At 31.4% G+C, this 23,095-nt stretch overlaps 4 protein-coding genes across 15 annotated transcripts; 2 read left to right on the top strand and 2 right to left on the bottom strand.

The window, feature by feature from the left end:
* Nucleotides 1–33: 33 nt before the first annotated feature.
* Nucleotides 34–6,366, bottom strand: LOC100743780 (major facilitator superfamily domain-containing protein 6). Of its 3 annotated transcripts, XM_012382318.3 has the most exons (11): nucleotides 3,036–3,271; nucleotides 2,748–2,947; nucleotides 2,396–2,544; nucleotides 2,024–2,322; nucleotides 1,612–1,942; nucleotides 1,347–1,537; nucleotides 1,122–1,258; nucleotides 889–1,004; nucleotides 568–813; nucleotides 259–405; nucleotides 34–185 (listed from the first exon to the last, which is right to left on the bottom strand). In XM_012382318.3, exons 3-11 carry the CDS (start codon nucleotides 2,463–2,465, stop codon nucleotides 115–117), a joined length of 1,608 nt encoding a protein of 535 aa, XP_012237741.1. In that variant the 5' UTR covers nucleotides 2,466–2,544; nucleotides 2,748–2,947; nucleotides 3,036–3,271; the 3' UTR covers nucleotides 34–114. The 3 variants fall into 3 exon arrangements, with proteins under 3 accessions (XP_012237741.1, XP_012237739.1, XP_012237744.1); XM_012382316.3 differs by lacking the exons at nucleotides 2,748–2,947; nucleotides 3,036–3,271 and adding an exon at nucleotides 6,264–6,366; XM_012382321.3 differs by lacking the exon at nucleotides 2,748–2,947 and having other exon boundaries at nucleotides 3,036–3,255.
* LOC100743658 (transferrin) lies at nucleotides 4,903–14,154 on the top strand. Of its 10 annotated transcripts, none has more exons than XM_033319417.1 (16): nucleotides 4,903–5,171; nucleotides 6,164–6,375; nucleotides 6,720–6,828; nucleotides 7,497–7,630; nucleotides 7,736–7,863; nucleotides 8,727–8,871; nucleotides 8,949–9,106; nucleotides 9,606–9,727; nucleotides 9,806–9,951; nucleotides 10,412–10,658; nucleotides 10,734–10,882; nucleotides 11,201–11,362; nucleotides 11,447–11,545; nucleotides 11,642–11,745; nucleotides 11,825–11,980; nucleotides 13,882–14,067. In XM_033319417.1, the coding sequence occupies exons 2-16, from the start codon at nucleotides 6,282–6,284 to the stop codon at nucleotides 14,065–14,067; spliced, it is 2,139 nt and encodes a 712-aa protein (XP_033175308.1). In that variant the 5' UTR covers nucleotides 4,903–5,171; nucleotides 6,164–6,281. The 10 variants fall into 10 exon arrangements, with proteins under 10 accessions (XP_033175308.1, XP_024221606.1, XP_024221608.1 ...); XM_024365838.2 differs by having other exon boundaries at nucleotides 6,076–6,375; XM_024365840.2 differs by having other exon boundaries at nucleotides 4,903–5,414; nucleotides 6,224–6,375.
* On the bottom strand, nucleotides 14,153–18,970 carry LOC100740090 (WD repeat-containing protein 60). Its single transcript, XM_012382313.3, has 16 exons — nucleotides 18,864–18,970; nucleotides 17,808–18,539; nucleotides 17,625–17,744; nucleotides 17,377–17,546; nucleotides 17,073–17,220; nucleotides 16,863–17,003; nucleotides 16,652–16,792; nucleotides 16,282–16,593; nucleotides 16,043–16,215; nucleotides 15,754–15,970; nucleotides 15,484–15,635; nucleotides 15,264–15,412; nucleotides 15,136–15,194; nucleotides 14,913–15,067; nucleotides 14,703–14,835; nucleotides 14,153–14,641 (listed from the first exon to the last, which is right to left on the bottom strand). Exons 1-16 carry the CDS (start codon nucleotides 18,873–18,875, stop codon nucleotides 14,519–14,521), a joined length of 2,937 nt encoding a protein of 978 aa, XP_012237736.1. The 5' UTR covers nucleotides 18,876–18,970; the 3' UTR covers nucleotides 14,153–14,518.
* A 308-nt stretch (nucleotides 18,971–19,278) lies between these two features.
* Nucleotides 19,279–21,888, top strand: LOC105680395. The gene is made up of 4 exons (XM_012382252.3): nucleotides 19,279–19,502; nucleotides 19,604–19,818; nucleotides 19,910–20,069; nucleotides 21,451–21,888. The coding sequence occupies exons 1-4, from the start codon at nucleotides 19,438–19,440 to the stop codon at nucleotides 21,503–21,505; spliced, it is 495 nt and encodes a 164-aa protein (XP_012237675.2). The 5' UTR covers nucleotides 19,279–19,437; the 3' UTR covers nucleotides 21,506–21,888.
* The last annotated feature ends 1,207 nt before the right edge of the window (nucleotides 21,889–23,095 follow it).

Here is a 23,095-nt window from a genome sequence, read left to right as displayed (position 1 = left end):
AAATTATCAATTGGTAATAAACAAATCGGTTAGTAAAACGATAATTATATCATTAACAATAATATTCATTTGCAGTAAAATATTCAAATATTTTTGATTTAAATTTTTGTGTAGTCAGCTTTCTGCAACTGTACATTTCTTTTGAGCTTCCTCTGGTGTTTTCCATTCTACATTGTTCTTTGTATCTATAATAAGAAATTGATTTAACCACAGCAGCATACAAAAAATTAAATATCTAATGACTATTAGTTTTACTACCTGGTATTATGTCTTTTAAATATAATACGTATAAAATGAGGTATAAGAATGCTGTTATAGCGGCAATTGATGAAAATATCCGTAACGTTGTTACACCTCCAAATAATTTGTATAAGATTCCGCCTATCAAGCTACCAATTGCAAAACCTGGAGCAATAAATAATAATATAGTAAAACTATTAAGTATACTTGAGTAATATCTTTGAGTAATTTTGCGTTCGATTAAAATTATCGATTAGAATAATACAAATGCATATTATGTGTATTATATTTAAACAACGGTACATCCATATCATAAACTTTCATTACCAAAACCGTCATCCATGCCAGCTACGATTCCTTGAACAGTAGCTGATGTTCCGGGCGGTGCAACTTTACTTGCATAAGCGACTATTGTCGCGTAACAAAGTGCATAAGTAGGTCCTTGCATAAACAGTTCTATTGGTATTACCCACCACGGATTCAATGCCAAAGAAATCAGTCCAAGTCGTAAAGCATAGCATACGAAACACAATGTAAAGCTATATCCGAATCCTAGTTTCTTTAGGATCTTACCTATTAAGGAGAAACCGATTAAAAAATAAAAAATAATACAAAAAATAAGATTACTTAAATAAATAAGTAATATACCAGACAGCAAAAAAAAAGTTACTTCGCCGCACAAAGTTTCTGCTGCAACGATTAAACCTTCTATTAATTTAATGTCTCTCACGCAATTAGTTGCCACAGCGAGGTCTTCTAAATACCTATTTGAAACGTATTATTTGCGAATTTCATTTTGCTCTTGTAATTTATGTATCACATTTTTAAAAATTTATATTGAAATATTAAAAATTTAATATTTTATCGAAATAAGATTTTACCAAAATAAGAAATAAATCATAAAGCTATCGATAATGCCGGCAATCGTTGTAAAACAGAGAAATATAATTATAGGTTTCAACCTCAAAAGTTTCATAATGTCTTTCAGTATATCTGCCGATCCTGTCATTACTGGCAGCTGCAAAAAGTAGTTTTAATAAGTAGCGTAATTAAATATATTAAAAACAAATATTTCTTATTTTTGAGATTTTATGATAGGTACTCACGTCTAATTTTTTACAACAGAATAGATCAATGAGTGTGAATATGAAAACAAGTAAGAACGCAGGTGTGTATATTTTAATAATTTCTCCTTTAGACCAATAATCTACTGTGTAGCCAGCCAAAAAGGCAGAAATTCCAAAACCTATAGTTCCCCAAAGACGTTGTCTACCATACCCCATTTGACCATCTTCACCTAGAAAAATAAATATAATATTTGCTGCTATCACTAATAAACTGAAATGAAAAGAGAAGGAAATTACGTCATACCTAATATATCAAAACAAATTGCATCACTCATGCAATTACATACATTGAAACCAATATTACCAAGAGACATTAATAAAACAAAACCCCAAAAAGTAACAGATGTATATAGGCAATAACTATCATACAAGTTATGACAAATAACATTGCAGTTGCTATGTTTAGAACAATATAAGGTACTATTTTTATCAATTAAGCACGTTGAATTTGAGGAAAAGCTTATTTCTTCATTAAGTGCTTGGAATTGTATTGATACAGAGAAATTTTTATCTATACAGGTCCAATGGCATATAGCATTCTTTACTCCAGTACATAAATATGGCTTAGAAATATCCTGAAATAGAAAATAAAAACTGATAATTTATAAAAGTTGTGAGTGTTCAAATTATATTATTACAAATCAATAATAAAGTACCTCTAGTTTACAATATGGTAACAAATCACAAGATACATTACTAAAACTATAGTCTGAAAAAACTGGACCTGGAAGTACTGGTAAGAAGTACATACAAATATAGCAACCACTTGTTACTGCTAATAATGCGATAAAAATTGTTTTTCTCCAGGTATAAAAATAATCCACGAGAAAACCAAAAGTTGGTTTAGCAATTAAGAACAAGATTGGTAGAATAGCTGTTATACTGCCCATAATAAATGCTGAAATACCAAGTTGTTTACCATAAACTGGTAAAAATGGAAGAATTGGTCCCATAGCTGCAATCAGAAATAATATAAAAGAATTACACAATAAAGAAAGATGTATTTCAACTTAATTAATTGGACTTACCTGCCATAAAGAAGAAATAATGTGCCTTGATAGGCAACTGTGTGTAATTTAGCTTCATTTTTTGTGACATTACAGTAACCAATACATCAGAAAAATATTGTCTTAAATATTTTAGTCTGGGGAACAATACTTAAATTCAGCATTGTTTTCTGAAATCAAAATATATTAATATACATAACTAATTAGAAACATTCCAGACACATATATAAATGAAAACAATAAATACATAGAACGAATATAAAGTAAGATAACAGAGGAAACACTGGTACGAAAAAGATAACTTATCACATATATCTATAGATATAATTTAGAAGTAACATTGTAAATATTCAATAAAAATTATGTTGCCTACTTTATAACAAACATTAAAAAATAGCATTCTAATCTGTGAAAGTTCACTGTATCGAACTAACCGCGTTCAGTGAATTTGCCCCTACATGTGATTCCTCTATATTTGTACTTTATATAAATAACGACGCAATAAACACCCTCTGCATTATCGGATGATATACTTTATCTGCATCTTCAATAATATTAATACGACTTATTTTTCTACAATAAAAAGGATTATTGTTCGTAAGAGAATAAATTAAATATATCATATTACACTGAATAATATTAATAATACAATGCATAGAACCTAGAGTTGTTTCTCCTGATTATTTGTTCTCCTTCCATATCGTCAATATCACAGAAGGAAAGTACTGAACGTACTGACATGAAGTACGGAGGCTGTAAACTGATGTTTTGGCAGCGAATCACATGGACTTAACATACCTCCCTCACATACAGCTATACTAGCGCTACTAACTACTCATTGTGTCAAGTGTGAAGTTTCGAGTTCGAAGTTCGAGATACTTTTATCTTCAATATGGACACACATATATATGCACATATGTACAGATGTGAGCGTCTCAAGGTCATCCATATGACAGATGCACACATATGTATGCATAAGATACATTTTATAACTCATATTTGATCATATGACAAAATCTTCGTATTTACAGAGAAGATTTTATCTATCCTAACACATGTTATGAAAAAGACTATTTAAGAAATTATATTGAAAAGTGAGTTTTTTCATAACCAGTACTGTTAGATTATTATATGAATATTAATTTAATCTTTACGGTTACAAAAGAATTGATTAATTACGTTTTATAAAAAATTACTATGTCGTAAAAAAATGATGCGAGTAGTTGAAATATTCCACAAATATTAATCAGTCATTTTTAGTACTTATATATACTCTTCTATCAATGTTGATTAGTTATCTTGGTCGAACAAGGCTTATCATCAAACATGCGTGTATATGTCATTTGTAATTTTTATGCAGTGGATACTATAACTTTAAATCGAGTAAAAATTTTTTGCGCAAAGTTGTATTGAATGTTTGATTATTTGAATACCTTTACAATTTTTTTAATTTATTCAAATATTCTCTAATAGAGTAATAAATATATATATATATATATAATAAATATATAATAATAAATATATAATAATAAATAATAATAATAATAAAAATTTCTTGTGATAGTTAAAAAAGATGGAATATTTAATATTTAAATTTTCACGAATTTATTCTTTTGCAATTTTAGAGGGCTTTGTTGGAAAATATTTTATGATGATGACGATGTATATGCTTTAAGAGAAATGATACTGCGTAACAATAATAATAATTTGCTAGCAATCTTCGTTCCTACACTTACTAACAAAATAATTCAGTAGCAATTGTAGCATGACTTAGACCTTTACGTGAGGAGCATGCATAGAGAAATCACAGTTACAAGAAAAGTTTAAGATTTCGGATCTTGTGTTATTTTTCAATGAATTAAATTCGTGGAAGATATGTGTAGCTATTCTTTTCGAATTATATGTTTAATGAATGATTAAATACACGAAACAATATAATTACTAAAATAATTAAATTATGATGATTGATAGAGAACATGGTAAATAATTCATGTTCTATGAATACGTTATTGTTTTTGCAAATAGCATAGCTTGTATTTATGACATTCTTTAATCCTAATCAATAAAATGATACTGATAATACTGATAATAATGTAAATATTGATGAAGTGCTGTGTATATTATACGATTAATCGAATTTTTGTTTTAATTAAAATGACATGAGTGATGAAATTTGAACAGAAAGAGTAAAGTTAAAGGTATCAAATAAAAACCTACTATGATTATCAAGAAATTAACAACAGCTATACGAAGATTGTTTCAAATCTGATTGAAATTAACTGATTCTGAACTGATTGGAATTAACCCACGATTAATTCAATTCTCTGGATTTTCCGTTTATATAACGACAACAAGACTCATTTAGAAAATACGCGGAAAATATAACAGAGGCACACATGCAGCCACTGTATAGGAGGATGTAAATTATCATCAGTAAGAAACATCAGTCCTGTTCTTCTCCTTTCACATGTGCATCAAATCCAGTAATAACTCTTAATCAATTATAATTCACAGTTTTTACAATTTACTAAATAGTATGCGTCACATAAAAATTCACTTGTGCAAAATGTTGGTTAAATTCGTTTCGGATTGTTCATGAACATTAACGTCATCTACTGTACCAACATGTTATATTACGCATGAGCCCCCACCAGCCTCAATAATTCCAGTTCCCTACTGGACTATTGGTCGTATCAGCAGCCAGTTTCAATTTAATCCAGTCTGCGTGGAGTTACATGTAGAGGTAGACGCATCGAATGCAAAGAAATCCACCTCCTCGTGTACCGGGCGCCATGTGGTAAATTCGTCGATCGTTGTTCTTTACATCTCCAAAGACTCTGCTGAAACGAGTTATTCATGCAGCCGAACCGGCTGACCTTTTTCACATAATTCACACTCATTCCTCTCGAAACAGACCGTGCCTGTTGTCTACCCGCTACTGTCTTCTATTTCGATTGTCGGACATCTGTCCTTAGCACTCTGCCGAGAGAGTACTTCATTGTATATCAAGAGAATTTGGTGCACTGATTGAAAGGTGAAGGTACGTGTTGTTAGGAAACAGTCGAATAATACTTCTTTTCGTGATAATTGAAGATTCAGCCGATGATGTCATTTCATAAATAACGAAGAACTTTTTATAAAGAACGATTGTAAGAAGATCCTTGCGTTGATTCATCAAGTTGTCTCGTAAACAGACATGAATAATTATCGTTGTGGATTTCGTTATCTGTGATCGTGAATAGGTCGTTTCTGTCGTCTTCATTTCGGTGTCCGTATTAATTGTCTCTCAATGATTTCCGTCAATTTACATCAGAATCGAGGAAAACTGACGACCAGACTGCGTGAAGCATTACGCGTCGATTTCAATGAAACTTCGAATAGAATTATTCATGGAATATTAATTAAAGTTTGCTCAATCTACGCGCGTAATAATAACGCTAATAGTAGCGATACGAGAATGAAGAAAAGTAGATAGTATAACAAAAGAGGAGGTGTAACAGGCAAACCTGATTGATTGTATCAATAGATGAAACTCGATCTTTGTTGCTAAATATCTTTTAAATCACCGAGTATTTATACACAATAAAAAATTAATAAAATGCTTGTTGATTTTCTGTTTGTACTCGAAGTTTCATTGAAGTTGATGCGTAACACCGTTAGTTCCGTTACTGATTAATGTGTCTGCATATTCATTAAACTAGCGTTTACCTCGTCAACTATAACGGTGCGACAAGTGTAATTATTGTTATAAATAATGAAACACTTGCACACTCTATTCCTGCATATCAGTGTGTTTTCGGTATGAAACATTACATGGAAAAATATCGTGTATTAGTTTTTGATAATTAGTTTGAAGAATCTTGTGAAAGAGTGAAAATCAAACGCTTACGATACGTCCTTGAAGAGGATGCCGGTGGAAAGGTCGTCAAAGATGGATATTCGATTATTTGTTTTACTCTTCTTCTTCCCGTTTGTTCATCAAAGTATCAACGCTGAAAATTGTAAGTAATTTTAATTAATATCCACGATCCCCGTAACATCAATATTCTACAAAATATACAAGCTAAAAAATAGATATTAAAAATTCTTCTTTAAATCCATGCAATGCCTTTAATAATTCATCGCTAAAGATAACAATAGGATTTTAAAATACTCAAGTATCATAAGAGAATAATGTAGAGTATTATAGAAAGCTGCGTTAACACGATCCCTCCAGTTACTTTGAGCGGCGAGCAATTTGTTCGTCATTGGTAACGAATTATGTAGTCATGTTTTCCCCTTTGCTCGAGAGGACGAGAAAGAGTTTTGCAAGAGAAAAAAAAAAATAGAAACACCGTCGTTTCAGTGAAACTATGCGTGGTCGAGAGCATTCATACAACAAAAAGGGTCCGCGAACTTTGCAAGCAGTTGGTAATCTCAGGGAGTCAGGTAGAGTGTGTTATAGGAAATGATAGGCGAGTATAACAAATTTATAGAAAGATCGATAAATCTTTTAAAGAGTATTCAGATTATTAATATTATTGTCAATATTTCAGGGTTCTCAACATTATAGAGATCTTCTAATATTACTATAGAGAAGTATTATCAATATTTCGAATATTGTCGAGGTGGTTTGATGAAAAATAATTGTGTTCCATACGTTCTTATCTTCTTTCGTTGATAATGTTGAAATATGTAATGATTGAACATGCTTTCTTGTGATTTGACATCGTTAAACGCTAACGCGAAATTGAATGTATTATCAATAATATCGAATGTATGAGGAAAATGCAGTTTGTCAATAAATATTGACAATATTGTATTGGTAAAAAAAATGGACTGTTTTGGTTCTAGAGGATCTCCTATGTACGATAATGTTGAGAACCCTGTAATATTGACAATATCGATATTATTAATATTATTATCAATATTAGTATCAATAGTTAAGATACTCACCATTATTGTACATAAGACACCTTGTGGGCGATCAAGACATAATTATCAATGCAATGTTGAGAATTTGAAATATTGACAATAATAATGATCGTCTGAATGCTACTTTATACTTTTTGAAGAGTATTGATCGATTCCTTTCTCCGCATTTCGCGTCTTGTTGTTTTTTAACGGCACATCGATTACACAGGTTTAATTGCCTGCGGCGATTGACCATGGCCAAAGCCGACTTTACCGTAATGGAACCGGAAGATCTGGTCGCAGCATCCGCGTACAACGAATACAACATTCTAGTCACGAACGAGCTAAGAATGCTTCCAGATGGTAATTACAAAGTAAATCGAATAGCGATTAAAATTATTTTACCAGTTGCCATCACGTGAGAAGTTGAAATTCACGTTTCTTCGATGTTATATTATCTTTTGGTAGAGAAGCAACGTTATGAGATGGTAGTCATAGTATCTAAGGATGTGAGGAATATATGGGACGTTAAGGGTAAGAGATTCTGTCATCCTGGACTGGATACCACCGATGATTGGACCAATGCATTTTCTACGGTTAATTTTCTTATAACTACTCCTTGTTTACCGTGTCTGTGTTCTATAAAAGATATTGTTTTTCTCAGATAATATAACCCAATCGTCCAAAATAAGATTATAAGTACTGGAGTATCAGAGAAGATAATTTGCTTCTTGCTATTTATATGTATATAAATCACTTCTTCTGAGAAGAATTCTATTAAAAATATTAATTACTTTATATAAAATACAGTCAATTAGAATTCACGATATGAACTTCCTCTTTAATAACTAATTACAGTTGTATAGCTGGATGCAAAAATGGCCTTAGAACACTCAAAACTCTTCTGTGTTCGTGAAACGCATCAATAAATTATTCATTCTTTTCTTACATATTACATATTACCTATAAACTTCGTTACTATGTTTTCATCAAGTTATATTAAATTTTGTGAATCAATATTGACCGACTTATGTTAACAGTGGGATCTAAATCTTATCTGGAACCTCTACATAATAGAATCATTATTTTGACACACATTTTGGGAATCGTAATTTTTTCAAATATTACACAAATATCAATATAAATAAATAGTGTTGTTTACAATTCTTTTTTCTTATGGAAAAATGTATGAAAATTGCAATTAATTTATTACATAATTTTTATTATGAAAATCAAATATCAAAAGAGAAATATTATTTTTTTAGATGCCGTAGAAAGTAATCACTGCATACAACAATTTTTGGGTAAAGTTTACTTCAAATTAACATGTGATGCTAAGGCCTTTATAGCATCCAATAATATAATTGAACATAAATATAAAATTGGTCATACAAAATAGTATTACTTAAAAATACAAATGAACTATCAAAACATTTACATACCTGTATCACAATTGTAGTACTTTGACGAATGGGTAATATTGAGAAAATGTGATCCGGATAAGACGTTGTTGGAGAATCGAATGGACGGTTTGTCGAATTTCTTCGAAGCAGCTTGTATTGCTGGCGCTTGGACCGCCGATACCACATATGATAGTAAATTAAGTAAGTATTTGTACAGTTGAAGCAAATTGAAAATAATATACAATGTAGTTACTCCATTCCCACCTTCTTGCTCGTAGAATCGAAGTATAGGAATCTTTGCGCCGCGTGCGATAATCCAGTCGGCTGTTATACGAATGATGCCTATTACGGTCGCGAAGGTGCTTTATTCTGCCTCACTGATAACGCAGGTGACATTGCCTGGGTTAGATTAAATGATACTCTGCTGCATTTTAAGGTAGAAGAATTAATTTCAGATAAACAAATGACTATTCGAAATAATTCAAGAATGAAGAAAAATGAAAGGGTCGAAATATTGTCCCTTTTTAAACATGTTCCATAAATAGAAACTATTATCTTAAAACGCGAAATCTTAACTTTTTGGACAGTATATGTCCAATAATCAATAACAGAATAATCGCCTTTTCGCCTGAGATTCTAAAGTTCAGAATAGTATGTAAACTTAGAATAGAGTATTAAGATATAAAATAAACGATTGATTGAACTGTAAAAGTGAAATATGTAACTTAAAAAAAAAAAAAAAAGAAAAGAAAGGTGAGTTCTTGACATTTTCATGCCTTTTTGCAGTAGATCAAGAAATATTTTTATACTCGCCTATGAATGTTTAAATAGAGAAACATGCTAATTTTTGTCTGCTATGGAACGTGTTAATTATTTTGAGTAGCGTGATATAACAACTTCAAGCAGTTTGTTAACGAAACCATGTATGAAATTAGATGGAACGGATCAGTAAAGAAAATTACAAGTATCTTTGTCCGGATGGTACGACGAGGCCCGTGAAACTTGACAAACCATGCGTATGGATAACAAAACCATGGCCGATGGTCGTCGCTAGATCGTTAGTAAAAGAAGAGACTTTAATAAAAAGGATTTGATGGAGTAATGTATCTTTTAAGTGATGTTTGCCTTTTACCAGAGAGGTAGCAGAGAAGGTGGAGAAGATGATGAGCTCCTTGAAAATGGACAAGTTCAGTTCGATACTACGCCAATTGTTGGAAAATTATCATCCAACGCCGGTGAGCACAGATACTCTGGAAACGCCGGAGGACTTCCTAACAAGATGTAATTAGCGACGATTAATTACAACATGAACAACACTCGATCCTTTTCAAGAAAAAATTTATTTAAAAATTCTATTAAAGAAGTTTTCTTATTGTGTTCATTTTCTAACTAATCAGACAGAATTGATTTTTTAAAATGATTTTCATTAATTTGTCATTAGACTGTGGATGCTTGTGCAAATCTATGTTTACATCTTATGAACATTCTGTGCATTTTTACATCCTTAAATCTCTCATAAGTAAAAATTCGCAGTCTATTCATCATATATCACTATATGTCATACCTTATTAATTAAAGATTAACTTTTTCATAGCGTAATAAGATAATAAGAAATAGGAAAATAATGACTTCCAAGATACATAGAGGAGTTTGCTCGAATTTCTTTCATATTGCACTATGAAAAAGTTAAATTATAAAATTTTGTTTCTGCAATAATAACAATAGTAACACTTGACCACAGTTCCTCGTTTCATGACCGCTAATAATCGTGCAACGTGTCATCCATCGAGAAGAGTGAAATGGTGCGTCGCGTCCAATTTGGAAGAGAACAAGTGTCGGTGGCTCAGGGAAGCTTCGATCGTGTATGGTGTGGAACCAGCAATTTCGTGTATCCAGGAATTGAGCAGAGCAGGTTGTTTAAAGACTCTCAAGACCGAGCGTGCGGATATATTCGTTGCAAAGCCGGAGGAGCTGTTTGACGCTAGAAAGTAAGTAAACATTCAAGTTGCATAAAGTTGTGGATAGAGATGATAGTGGTTACAGTGTTTAGGATATTGTTTCAGAATGGGTCTAAAAACGATCGTGCAGGTGGTACCCAAGAGGAACAATGACTTCGTTAGAATTGCGGCTATCGTCCAACAGGATTCATGGATCAAGAGTTTGAGAGACTTGAAAGGAGTCAAGGCATGTTTCACGGGATATCGAGACGTTGGTGAGAATATTTCCATTTTTTGAATGATTCTATCGAATAGTGATCTTTAGACGAGTCTTATTTCATATTTATAGATAAAGTTGTTAAACAAAATCCTCAATGTTCCTGTTAATCAATAAATAGAAATTTAATTATTGCACATTGTTATGAAATAATGAAAAATATAAATAATACTTATTAATATTCTTGATATTATATCGGTTAATTTTTCTTTAAATATTTTCAATTGATTTCTATATGTTTAGCAATATAAATAATTTAAAATATTTTTAAACTCTTTCAAAATTGTTTAATGACGGCCAAAACACATTTTCGTAGGGTGGTACGCTTTTGTGGCTGCTCTGAAGAATATATCAGGTACAAAGTCTTATTGCTCGGACACAGAAGCAGTTGCTAACTTTTTTACAGAGAGTTCCGTTGTTGGTTTGAGTGACAGTGACGGCCAAATGCCATATAATTTACATGCCTTGAATATCCAAGGTGTGTATTTACACGTGGCGTGATAATAAAATCGCGTAGCATGATTTGTGTGCTGATTAAACAAGAAAACAATGTGATTTGTAGCGAACGGAGTTGGGAAAGATTTGATTGCCTTTGACTGCATGATGTCTGATGTTGGAGACGTGGCTTTTGTTGATTTAAAGAACATCGAGGGGAAAATTGGTATGTTAATTCGTCACTATTTTATAAAAATATCAGTGAGTATATAATCATATCTTTCTTGTGCCTCATTTTAAGCTTGTTGCTTCTCTATTTTAGGCAATCCTGGCTATCAGACGAGGAATAACAAGTACCGAACCCTATGCCTTAATGAGGTCGATTCGGATGAAACATGTTTGCTTACGTGGGCTCCGTTAGGCATGGTAATTCTCTTATGAGAAAAATAATGTTAAAAGTATTAAAAGCAACGACATTAAATATTTTTGTAAACATTACTTCCAGGTGATAACACATGAAAATATAACAGACGTAAGACGAGAAGAAATCTACTCGATGCTTTTGGAAATGGACAAGCTTTTCGGAATTACTTTCAAGGGCCCAACGCCTGCGTTCTCCATGTATGGAATATATGATTCAAATCATAGTATTATATTTCCGGTATGTAAAAGCATAATATTAACTTTAAAATAATAAGATACTAATATTGCTATAGGTACAAATATTAACATTGTTAAAAATAGACATTTATACAGTTAAATTCGTCTAGTATAATACATATAAAATGAAATATTTAACATTTCTCTAATCCTCGTCGTCGGAACTTATACACATGCAATCTAAAGGTCGCTCTAATATAGTTATTTTTTCCCAATACTTCTCGTTTTGCGCCATCCCGTAATAAACGTAACCTTTCTGGCAGAAAGCCCATGGGAAATGTGTGCAATTGAAGGAAACGCAAGGTTCGCCTTTTGCGTCTAACGCAATGGCACCTATGTGAGATTCCCCGGTTTCATTTTCGAAGTTCTGTAGCACTGTGTTTACTGCGGTGTTAATCGATATATCTTCAGATAATTTTTTAACTATTCTCCGTGCTGGTGCATAGCAATAGATGCTTGTATCGTTACCAGATACAGAGGCACAGCCATGTTCATCTGTGTAAATGCCGCAGCCAATTACTGTACCGATTGAGCTGATGGAACCAACCGGCTTTCGAGGTTCTCCAGATGTCGATGTTCCGCTTGCAAGCCGTTTCTTACGATCGTATGCTACTACTCCAACCGCGCTAACCTAATATTCATATTTTCTAACTATATTTTATGAAACTTGAGAACTTATAGTAGCTATTAGATCTTTGTTTATCCTTTTGTAGATATACTAACAGAGAAACACAGTTTAGGATTAAATAAAAATTGTAATTTATGATTTCATAATGTGTCTAGAGTCTAATAGTATTATAAAATAATGGTGCCATAGAAAACACACCTGTGCAGTTATCGGATCATCCCAGTCTAAATCAGTAGATAAAACACAATATGGATATGCTTCACCGTCTTGAGGTCGATTTATAAAACAATCCGAATCGCATTCTTTTTTTTCACCCTTAGCATCATTTCTCCATTCACTTTCTTCCTGTTCTTCATTCATACAACATGTTAACGATTCAAAATTTGACATTAATGATTCGGATATGTTTAAACTTCCTGGCGGTAAAATTGAAATTCCGTTATCCAAGGCAAATTTTTGAGCTCCATTTTCGACGATTAGGACATGTTCCGTTTTCTCTAATACCTTCCGTGCTATAATTAGAAATTGAAATTGGAAATTAGGGTAGATTGTTAACTGGAAATGTTTTTAACCGTACACTGATTTGTTAGATAAAATATATACCTAAAGAAATAGGATGTTCTATGTCACGAACAGCGCCTACACATCCAGCGTCGCGTATCGTCATTATAGCAGCATCCGTGACAATTTCATCGTTAACGTCCAAAGAACCACCTTTCGCACAATTAAAAAACGGCTTACTTTCCATATAAATGATTCCTTTTTCTACCGCATCCACTGCTGATCGACCATTGATAAGATCACTATACGCTTCAATGGCGGCATTTTTAACCTATTTGTATGAATAATTCTTCATTTAATAATTATTTACAAAAAGGTTTACTAACTATCAGGTATGTTTTATAAATAATTACTTTTTATTTCTGTTATTAATGTTATAGTAATTTATTTGTAAACATTTTTTTGAAAATAATATTAGTTAATTTTAAATTAAAAGTATATAATATTTTTCAAACCTCAAAGAGTATGTGTTTACGTTTCGTTCGTGGAACTTTTCCCGCGCCTCCATGAACTACTATAACTGGATCAACATAGCTACGACGTTTCTTTTTATCTGGCTTTGTCTCAGATCTGATCCTCGCTAAAATTTGATCAATCCAAGAACAATAATCGCACATTGTGAATAAATAACGTAAAATTTTACGATGATGAATAGGTTTATTAATGTAGATTTATATTATTTAAAACAAATGCAAATGCCCTTTTTTTTACAGGACGAAACTCAACATCTGCAGTTAGAAGTTCACCAAATTCAACGTGTAACGAGTTACCCTGTTATTATTGATGATCTTGTAAAACAAGTTAATTGCAACGGCGCGGCATATTTGAATTTCCATTATAGTTACATGAAGGTTATATATATTTTGATCGTTATGTTAAGTAAATTACAAATTACTTGAGCATAAATGTCTTTCCTTACATCATTATATAAGTCTATGTTTTGATAAAGTGATATTTAGAATAATAAAGAAATTATTACTGAAGAATGTTTTCATTGAGGTATATTATTTAAATATCTTTTTACATTATAAAATTTTGGATTGTATACAATTCGTGGACGGTTTCAGTTTTGTGCGTTACAGTGAATAATGTGTACAATAAATAATAATAGTTTTGTGCAAACTTCTAGTTTTGCCTTAAAGTGATACAGCAGTTTAAAAAATGCTTTTCAGTGGACACATACATTATGATTATAGGATTGTCCTTAAATATTATTTAAGTATGTATCATTCACTTTGAAAATACAAATGTATATCCAAGGCATACAAAGTCCGTTTCAATTCACCGGAAGTATAAAAAATGTGTCAATTTCCTTGAACAGTATTGACCTTATTGATGATTTTATCTTATTTATAAAATCGCAACGTATCGCATGAAAGCATTTAATTCCTGTAAATAATCTTCTTCCTTTGAATGATAAAAATTCATTTTTAGCTTGTGTATTTCTACGTGCCCGCATTCTGTACCAAACGCCTGGAAAAAATAACACATATAGAATTTTTACAAATTATTATGCATGAAAAAAAAAACATACCAAGTACTGATGAGACATATCTCGTTTTGTTTTGCAATATGATAATTGCATAGTTTTTATATGTCCACTATTTCGCATATTTATTTTGTATGTTGGATATATATCACTGTTACTTAAATCCCATATATGTATACTAAAATATCATATACAAAAGTTATTTCAATTGCTTACTTCGTTTAAATCAATATTCATTTTGTTAATTTTTCTTACCATGATTTATTGTCTAGTACAAAAAGTGTAAATGGTTTCGACCTTGACCACTGTACCGATCTAATAATGTATGTATTGTCTTCATCTTTTAATTGTAAAATTGGTTTCTTAATATCTAAAGAGTGCAATCGAATTGTTCCATCATCACAGCTAACCTGTATTAGAAAACTGCTTTAGGAACAACGAAAAAATCCAAGAGAGTGAATGTAAGTAAAAATATTACCAAGAAAAACGAATATCCAAATGGACAGATTTCTATGCAAGTTACGTTCCCACAGTCATCTGAAACATCAAATGAAGTATTGAAATTACAATGAACTAATTAAAATTGATGTGTTATTAATAACTTACTAGTATCCAACTTTGTATATACAGCAGGATTAGCTTTGTTACCAATACAAGTACCATGCAAAATACTGCTACTGTTAGTGGCAATATAAAGATTATTACTATCAATGCAATCCACATGCATATCAATGAACGTAGCTGCAATGATCTTTCTAGAGAGTTAAAAGACTTTAGTAAAGTTGAAGTTTAATAGGTAATAAACATGTTATTAGGAAATATTTACTTTTTTTTATAGTTAGGTTGTAAAAATAGTTCTTGACTTTTAATAAGTTTTACACTACCCCAAAATGATAGTCCTAAATCGTCGACATTTTTGCCCATATTGTGCAAAACACTCCATATAACAACTGAACCATTTTCACTTAAGCTACATATCTATTAGTACAAGTAATATTCACAATTAAAGTTAAACAAATAACTGATGCAGATAACATTAATAACTAAATCATTATATACATGACAACATATAATGCGCACAATAATTTCAACAAACCTGTATTGGTACAAATTTATTGTTATGTTGTTTTACTGATTTTTCTTCAATTTTAGATAGTATACGTATTGCAACAACTTGTGCTGTATGATTTGTTTCTACATTTGTTGCTGTTGTATATGTAGGCATCCGTATTGTCCAATCTAAATTGTTGGCTTTATCTGTCACTTTCTGATGCCACATTTCATCTTCCTTTAAATCCCAGAGACTTACCGATCTATTGTTCAATATATTTATTTATTTTTATATAGTAAATTGTACAACAATTGAAAGTAATAAAATATTATACCCATCCTGAAGTCCAGCAAATACGATGTTATAATTCGTTGAATGAAAACAACATGAAGTAATAGGGCAGGTAGAGTACAATAATTTAATCGGCATCGATGGTTCAGAAATATTCCAAACGCATCCAATACAACAATCGGTTATGTAATCTTGTTTGCTGGATGTCTCGATTTCCTGAATAAAATATTACACGTTTTACTGCTATAGATTATATTTGGTACTTCAGTAAATAATTCGTACTTCTTCAGCCGGAGAATGAATAGTCAATAGGATTTTATTTAAGACTTCTGAATAATGGATTATCGTTACTGCTCTACCAGCCAAAAATGTTATGGAATTTATAGAAAGTTTGACAACACCGTCACTGAATGGTATTTCTTCTTCATTTTTAAACACATTGCCACCAGATCGTCTTTCTTCCAATAACGATAACATTACCTTTCCTGCGCGACTCATGAAATCATTTAATCGCAATATATCAAAGGGTTGCGGTAACATAGAGCTTATAGTTTCTATATCATTATCATTGTCACTACCGACCCCAATTTGATCCTAAAAATGTGATATTTAAGATAAAGATTAATCAGTAAAAAGTGATAAGTGTATGTACCATACGAAATAAGTCTAAATCTTCTTTGGTTTGTAAATTTTGTCTGCAAGCTATTGGAAATTGAGTCCATTTATTTCTAAATGTTATTTCCTCCGTTTGTGTTTCTATGTCAATATTATCTTCACCAGTTTGCGTAGATATCTAAAAATCGAACACATTAATTTTTCAATTAATAACACGATGTAATATTATTAATAGACAATCACTATACTTGTTGAGCATTTAATTTTCCATAATTTCTAATAAATTCTTCATATGGTATAGGTGAACATTCCAGAACAGACCACTCCATAACATCTAATTTTATCATTTCTAATAGCTCTTCACCTCTACTTAAACTCTTTTTGGGTTTCTGAAAGCAATAATAAATAAAATTATTAATAAAAAGTTTCACTATTTCGTTAATTTATCAATTTATTACCTTTGGTTTTTGTTCCTCTTTGGTTTTACGGAAATCAATGAACGAAATTTGTGAGAGCGGTGGTGATTTTGCAAAATCACCCGAACGACTATCTTCGAATCCTTCATCAGTAGATAATGGTAACGATTTATTTTCCGATCTATCCTCACTATATAAAAATGCGTACACGTGCATATATTAAATTTTTATTTATGTAAATCAATATTATTTTGGCAATCATTTATATATAATTATTGAAAACAGTACAATTTGCACAATAAAAATTATTTAATTATTTTGAAACTTGATTTTGCTTAGAACAAACCTAAATGATTTATTAACTGGTTGTTTTATTTCAAGAAGAGAAGATAGCTTTGAATCATTTGCAATTGAGTCTATTCTTGCAGCTCTCCTTCTTGCTTCTGTAAGCTCATAATGACCAGAATCATGCATATGTTCTTCTTCCTTTTGTTCGGCACTGTTCACAACTTTGCGCTACAGTAAAGTGATAACTTGAAATAAAAAAATATTACTGCTTTTGATACTATTCTATGATAAAATAAATATCAATACTTGTTTTGCAGTATGCAGTTCAATTGGATCCAGTGGTACATTAATATGATTAATGCTTGTTTCTTCACTAACTTCAGATGTTTCACTATCTGTGCATTCTTGAAAATCAGATTCATAATCCTATGAAATAGTTTAAATTAGACCTAAATTATAAATTGTGCATAAACTACAGCAGTATTTTACCTCAAAATCATCTTCATAATCATATTCATTATCTATCTGAAGTACCTCTATTTTCTCCTTTTTCTTCTGGTCCATTTTCTGTAAAGGATCTGATCTATTATTAGCAGAATGTAACATTTTTACTTCACTTGGACTTAATGTTCTAGATAGTCTACGTTGCCTAGACCTTGGTTTTGATTCGGTTGTTTCTGATGAACTTGAATATGTTTTAACTTCTTTTCCATTTTTTGATACAGAGCTAATGCTTTTATCAGATAATTTAGCATTGAGTTTAGTTGTAAGTGATTGTGGTATAAATATTGTACTCTGTCCTCTCTTTTCTGAATAATTACTCTGTATTCTTCCACTACTACTTTTACTGCTTTTTACAGCATTGATATCTGACTTCTTCGTAAGTTCAGTCTGTGTTTTAGTTGTTAAAATACTTTTTGATGATATTCTAGACTTGTTAATATTTGATTTGGATGTTGAGGAAAAACTTTCCTTAACAGGAACACTTTTAGAGGATTTAATAGGATGTTTCATACTATTTCTGCTTGTTTGTAAATTTTGTGTTAATCTTGAGTGACTGTCATCCTCTTTTCTTTTTTCAGGAGTTTGAGACATTCTCATCAATTTTAAATCTACTTTTTCAGAATTCTCTGAGTCTGCATAAGATGATGAACTTTTAGATTTTGCTTTAACATTTGACTGATGTCCATTCCTGACAGATGAATCCTTTCTAATAGTTCCCTGAAATATAATTTATACATTAAAATACTTTCATAATTTTTTAAATCTTATTTGAAAATCAGAGAATTTTATTTTTCATTTTCATTTCACAAAATGTGAAATTAGTGTTATTTTATTTACGCGTTCATTGCATACTGTCTAAAAAAAGTCGATAAATTCGAGGTTGTCAGTTAATATGCACACTAAAGTTGAAATGTCAGGATCATAAAATTATAATGATCAAGTATGAGAATTGAATATTTAAGCAACGACGAACATTTAAATGTGGCCAACGTAAAAATGTAAAAATGAGAGGTTGATTTTTTAAATATAATGAAATACCACCTTATGAGACATTATCCTTTTGATTAATTGATGTTGACAGTTATTACAAAACCACCATGATGTAAACTATCATCGTTGTTGTTACAGCGCTACATGTAGCTGTTTTAGAAAATAACATACTATAAGAAATGTGTGTACCATCTACTGGTAAAAAGGTATAGATAAATTATCATATCATTTATCAAAAACTACTATAAATATTAACTCAATACAGGACTTAATCTTGTATTTAGTTAATACTGATAGATTTAATCTCTACTTGATACTATTCTCTAGTAATACTACGTATAAAAGCACAAACTATGTATAGGAAAGTCAATATGTAATAGAAAATATTTGTATCATCTATTGGTAAAAATTATAAATAAATTTTGCATTTGACCACATGTTTATGAATTGACATAGCAGACGAATTCGTTTATACATATATATAAGCATCATGTTTAACGAACGAAATACGTAGTTCTCCTTTTTAAAAAATGATGTTAAATTAAATAATGGTATGTAATGGCACAAATATACCCTTCTAAATTCTTTCCCTATTTAATGAATCTAATGTTATAAAATAACTAAAATGACATTAGAAAACAGAGGTTATCGATATAAAATAACAAGAAAGGAAGAAACTAAGGAAGTCAGGTAAAAGAAATTAGTGTAGTGGATGATTCTGTAACATTTAAATCTTTTAAATTCGCACTTCTCTTCCTTAATATGCTCGAATAATGCGTAACTATGAATAGATTGGCATCTCGGAACAAAAATAATAGAAATAGGGAGCAAAATCCTCTACGACGCCATGATCAGAAATCAACGGTTTCCGATTTGGTGTATAAATATTTAAGGAAGATCGCGTACACCGATAGCGTTCGAAAACAACGTAATAATGCATGTAATAGATTTCGAAAAAGAAACGCAAGAAAGAGAAACATCCATTCGCGCAGAAACTCAAATACAGGTATAAGTTTAATATGAATTATATTTTTTCGATGTAATTTACTAATGTAAGTGATATAAAATCTCTATACTTGTGATATTTGGCATTTTAGATAACAGATTAAGATCTTATGTAAGTGAAGCACTTTCTTTCGCGGTGCATTCTGGTTATTTAATCCCCATCGATCGTACCGGAAGATTTCTACAACTTTCCCCATGTTTGACACTATTTTCAACGAAAAATAAAAATAATACGTATAAACTAATAAAAAGGTAATATATAATGATACAAAAAAAGCAAGTAAAAACGGAATAAAAGGTACTAAGGTCTATTTATTACACATTTGATAAAATTTTATTACACATTTGATGAAAAATATTCCATTCAAAAATAATTTTTTATCATTCAAAAGAGCACTCCATTTGGAGTAGTTATTTATTAATAATTTAGATCAAAGTCACGTTTAGCAGAGTCACGAGCTCAACGAAAAATTTAATTATTTCTATTTCGTCGATTCTCTTGTCGTTTACATTCTTCTTGACAACGTTTAATCCACGCTTTTAGTTCTCTTTCTCGCTTTTTGTCTCCAGAAGACAAAATCTTTCCTTGTAATTTACTGTAAAAATTGTCCACGTTATCTGATAATGCTTTGTTTGATCTATTGTTTCCTATTGTTGTTCTATCAACAATTTCCATCGTTCTATTCCTTCCCTGAACATTTCTTCTTCTTCTTGAGGACTCTATCGAGAAATCCTGAACTGGTCTCGTTTGTCTTTCTTCATTTACTCTTTTGTGATCATTTTCTTGCACATCTTCTCTTTCTTGCACTCTTGTATTATTATTATATCTAGCGTTTCTTTGCACTTGATCCTCGCATACACATTCATCTTCTTCTACGTCTTCGTCAGTCATGTTACAAGAGCATTCTGGTACTTCTCTAGCTGCAACATTCTCTTCATGTTTTTCGTGTTGCCTTCGAGTATTTCTTTTTGATTTATTGATCCATACTCTTCGACTTTTGCTCGTAGGTTCTAGTTCTTCGTCAGTTGTCGTTTTACAGTCGCAATCGTCACCATTATCATCACGTTTCCTGCGAAGTTTCGGTGTCTTAACTGGCGAAGACAACGCGCAATCCCTTCGACCTTTCGTGCAAGTGGCTTGGTTCATCGAGATCGCATTTGGTCCGATTAAATGATACTCGTTTTCTAACAATTCCATAACGAATCTAGGATAGAAATTTATCGATAAGTTATCTTAACTTTTGAGGCGAAAAAAGAGTGCTATTCTGTACTACGTCATAAGAATAATTATTTGGAAATTCATTGTCGCTCTCTTAATATTTTTTAAAATCCTGTAACTATTTACTTAACATTAGTAATATATATAATGATAGAATATAAAATAGATAAAAACTGTTAATAGAAAATGAACTATTTTGTTATTAATTTCAATAATAAACGTAATATATTTTATTTTTTAATAGAAAATACAATTTTCTATGAAACATAATCATAGCTTTTTACAACTATAGCACTATAGTTTGTATAGTTTTATAGAAAAACAAATAATTGCACTTTCTTTATTTTCCATAATGGTCTTAGAAGTCCCAGTCACTAATAGATCCTTCCGAAATCTCTTAAATTTCATTTACAGGAAAAGATTTGATTGTTCATCAAGTGAAACGAACCGATGGAAGCGTTACAGTTAACAGTTGAACTGTAAACGAAACTGGTCGATAGATGCACGGTCTACGAGCGAGATAAACGGTTTTGCAGTTGCCTTGAAACGCGATCGTGTCTCACGCGAGACACAATTTTCGCCTACACCGGCTGTTTCGCTCTGTTTGACGCAGAACTAACCCTTGGGAACAGACCTGTTTCAGCGTGGTTCGCACCTGAGCGTAAAGGTCACCATCGTCGTGATAAGTTGCTTGAATATAATCGACGATATCCTCTGCGGTGGATGTCGGTAGCAGACGATCTTCTCTGCGCTGCAACAACCTCATCGCCTCCATCACGCGCAAGGAGAACCTCGAAGAGTTTTCTGCGATGCGCATACACTCGCAGAGTCTCTGCAAAAAGAAAGAAATTGTATGACTGCTGTTCTGATTAAGATTGAATCTGATGTTTTATATTTCATGGCCTATTACTTATGTTAAATATTGTAATAGAAAGTTGAGAATGAAGAAGGTTTTGTGAAGTTGCAATTGACGAAGGATGGTTTCAGGAAGATGAGGATATTATGCTTTATTATTTAGTTTGAATATGTTATGGCAAAGTTGGAGATTAAAGGACTTTGAAAAATTGTAATTACCAAAGTTGATTTCAAGAAGATGATGGACTTAAAAAAGGAAACATTTTATTGAATTTTTTAAAAGATCATTTTCTTATATATATTAGTATATATTAGACCTTTTTAACAGCAGGATCTCCTGCGCAAGCTGCTGTGCACTCTGATTCATCGCCTTCATCGTCATCTTCGTCGCCATCGTCTAAATTCTCTTCCTTATCTTCTTCAAGGATTTCATTTAACATTCTGTTTGCCTCTACGTCTGATAATGTTCCTGATCTTGAATTCTCCATATTCAAAGTAAATGATCCAGTAAGAAAGCATGTAAAATTTAGAAAAAGCAACACGTATTTGTATCGAGCGTGTGAATTTGAAGATTATCGTTTATCGAGATGTCATCGAAGTGAATTATCTTGAAGGATGCCGTATACGGTAACAATACATTTAGAATAAATTACGAATGTTCAGATATTTCTTTTAATAAACAAATTTCGGTAGAATTTCAATAGAACTCAGAATATTTATTTATGATAATAATGTAAAAAATAACACTATTTTTCCAATAAGAATTTTATTTCTAGCATTCACCATTTATATTTACTACGTAATTACCATATTTTTAACCATTGTAGATCATCGTGTGAAAGAACAGTATACCATAGGATTTGTTAATATTTAAATAATAATAATGATAGTTTCCAATATATATTAGTATTGTAAGGCATAAAGTCCAGCAATATAATTAAATAAAAGGCCAGATCATTCCATTTTCCAAGACATATGAAATCCATCTTGCCTGGAGTTACCTCTGTAACTGTGTTTTCCATGCGTCAGTATCGATTTGCAATTGAAATAACAGTACATGAACATGCTATATGGTAAGTGGGCGGTGTGTTGGTCTGAAGAGGAAAAAATAGGAGGAGCATTTGATCGCTGGAGGGAGAACCGTATGAGTAAAATATTAATAAGAAGCAATGTCGGTTCGTACACGGAAACAACATGCTTTTAT

Source organism: Bombus impatiens, unplaced genomic scaffold (genome assembly GCF_000188095.3).
Source record: "Bombus impatiens unplaced genomic scaffold, BIMP_2.2 scf_0151, whole genome shotgun sequence".
Classification (NCBI taxonomy): domain Eukaryota; kingdom Metazoa; phylum Arthropoda; class Insecta; order Hymenoptera; family Apidae; genus Bombus; species Bombus impatiens.
This window is presented reverse-complemented; position numbering and strand designations above follow the sequence as displayed.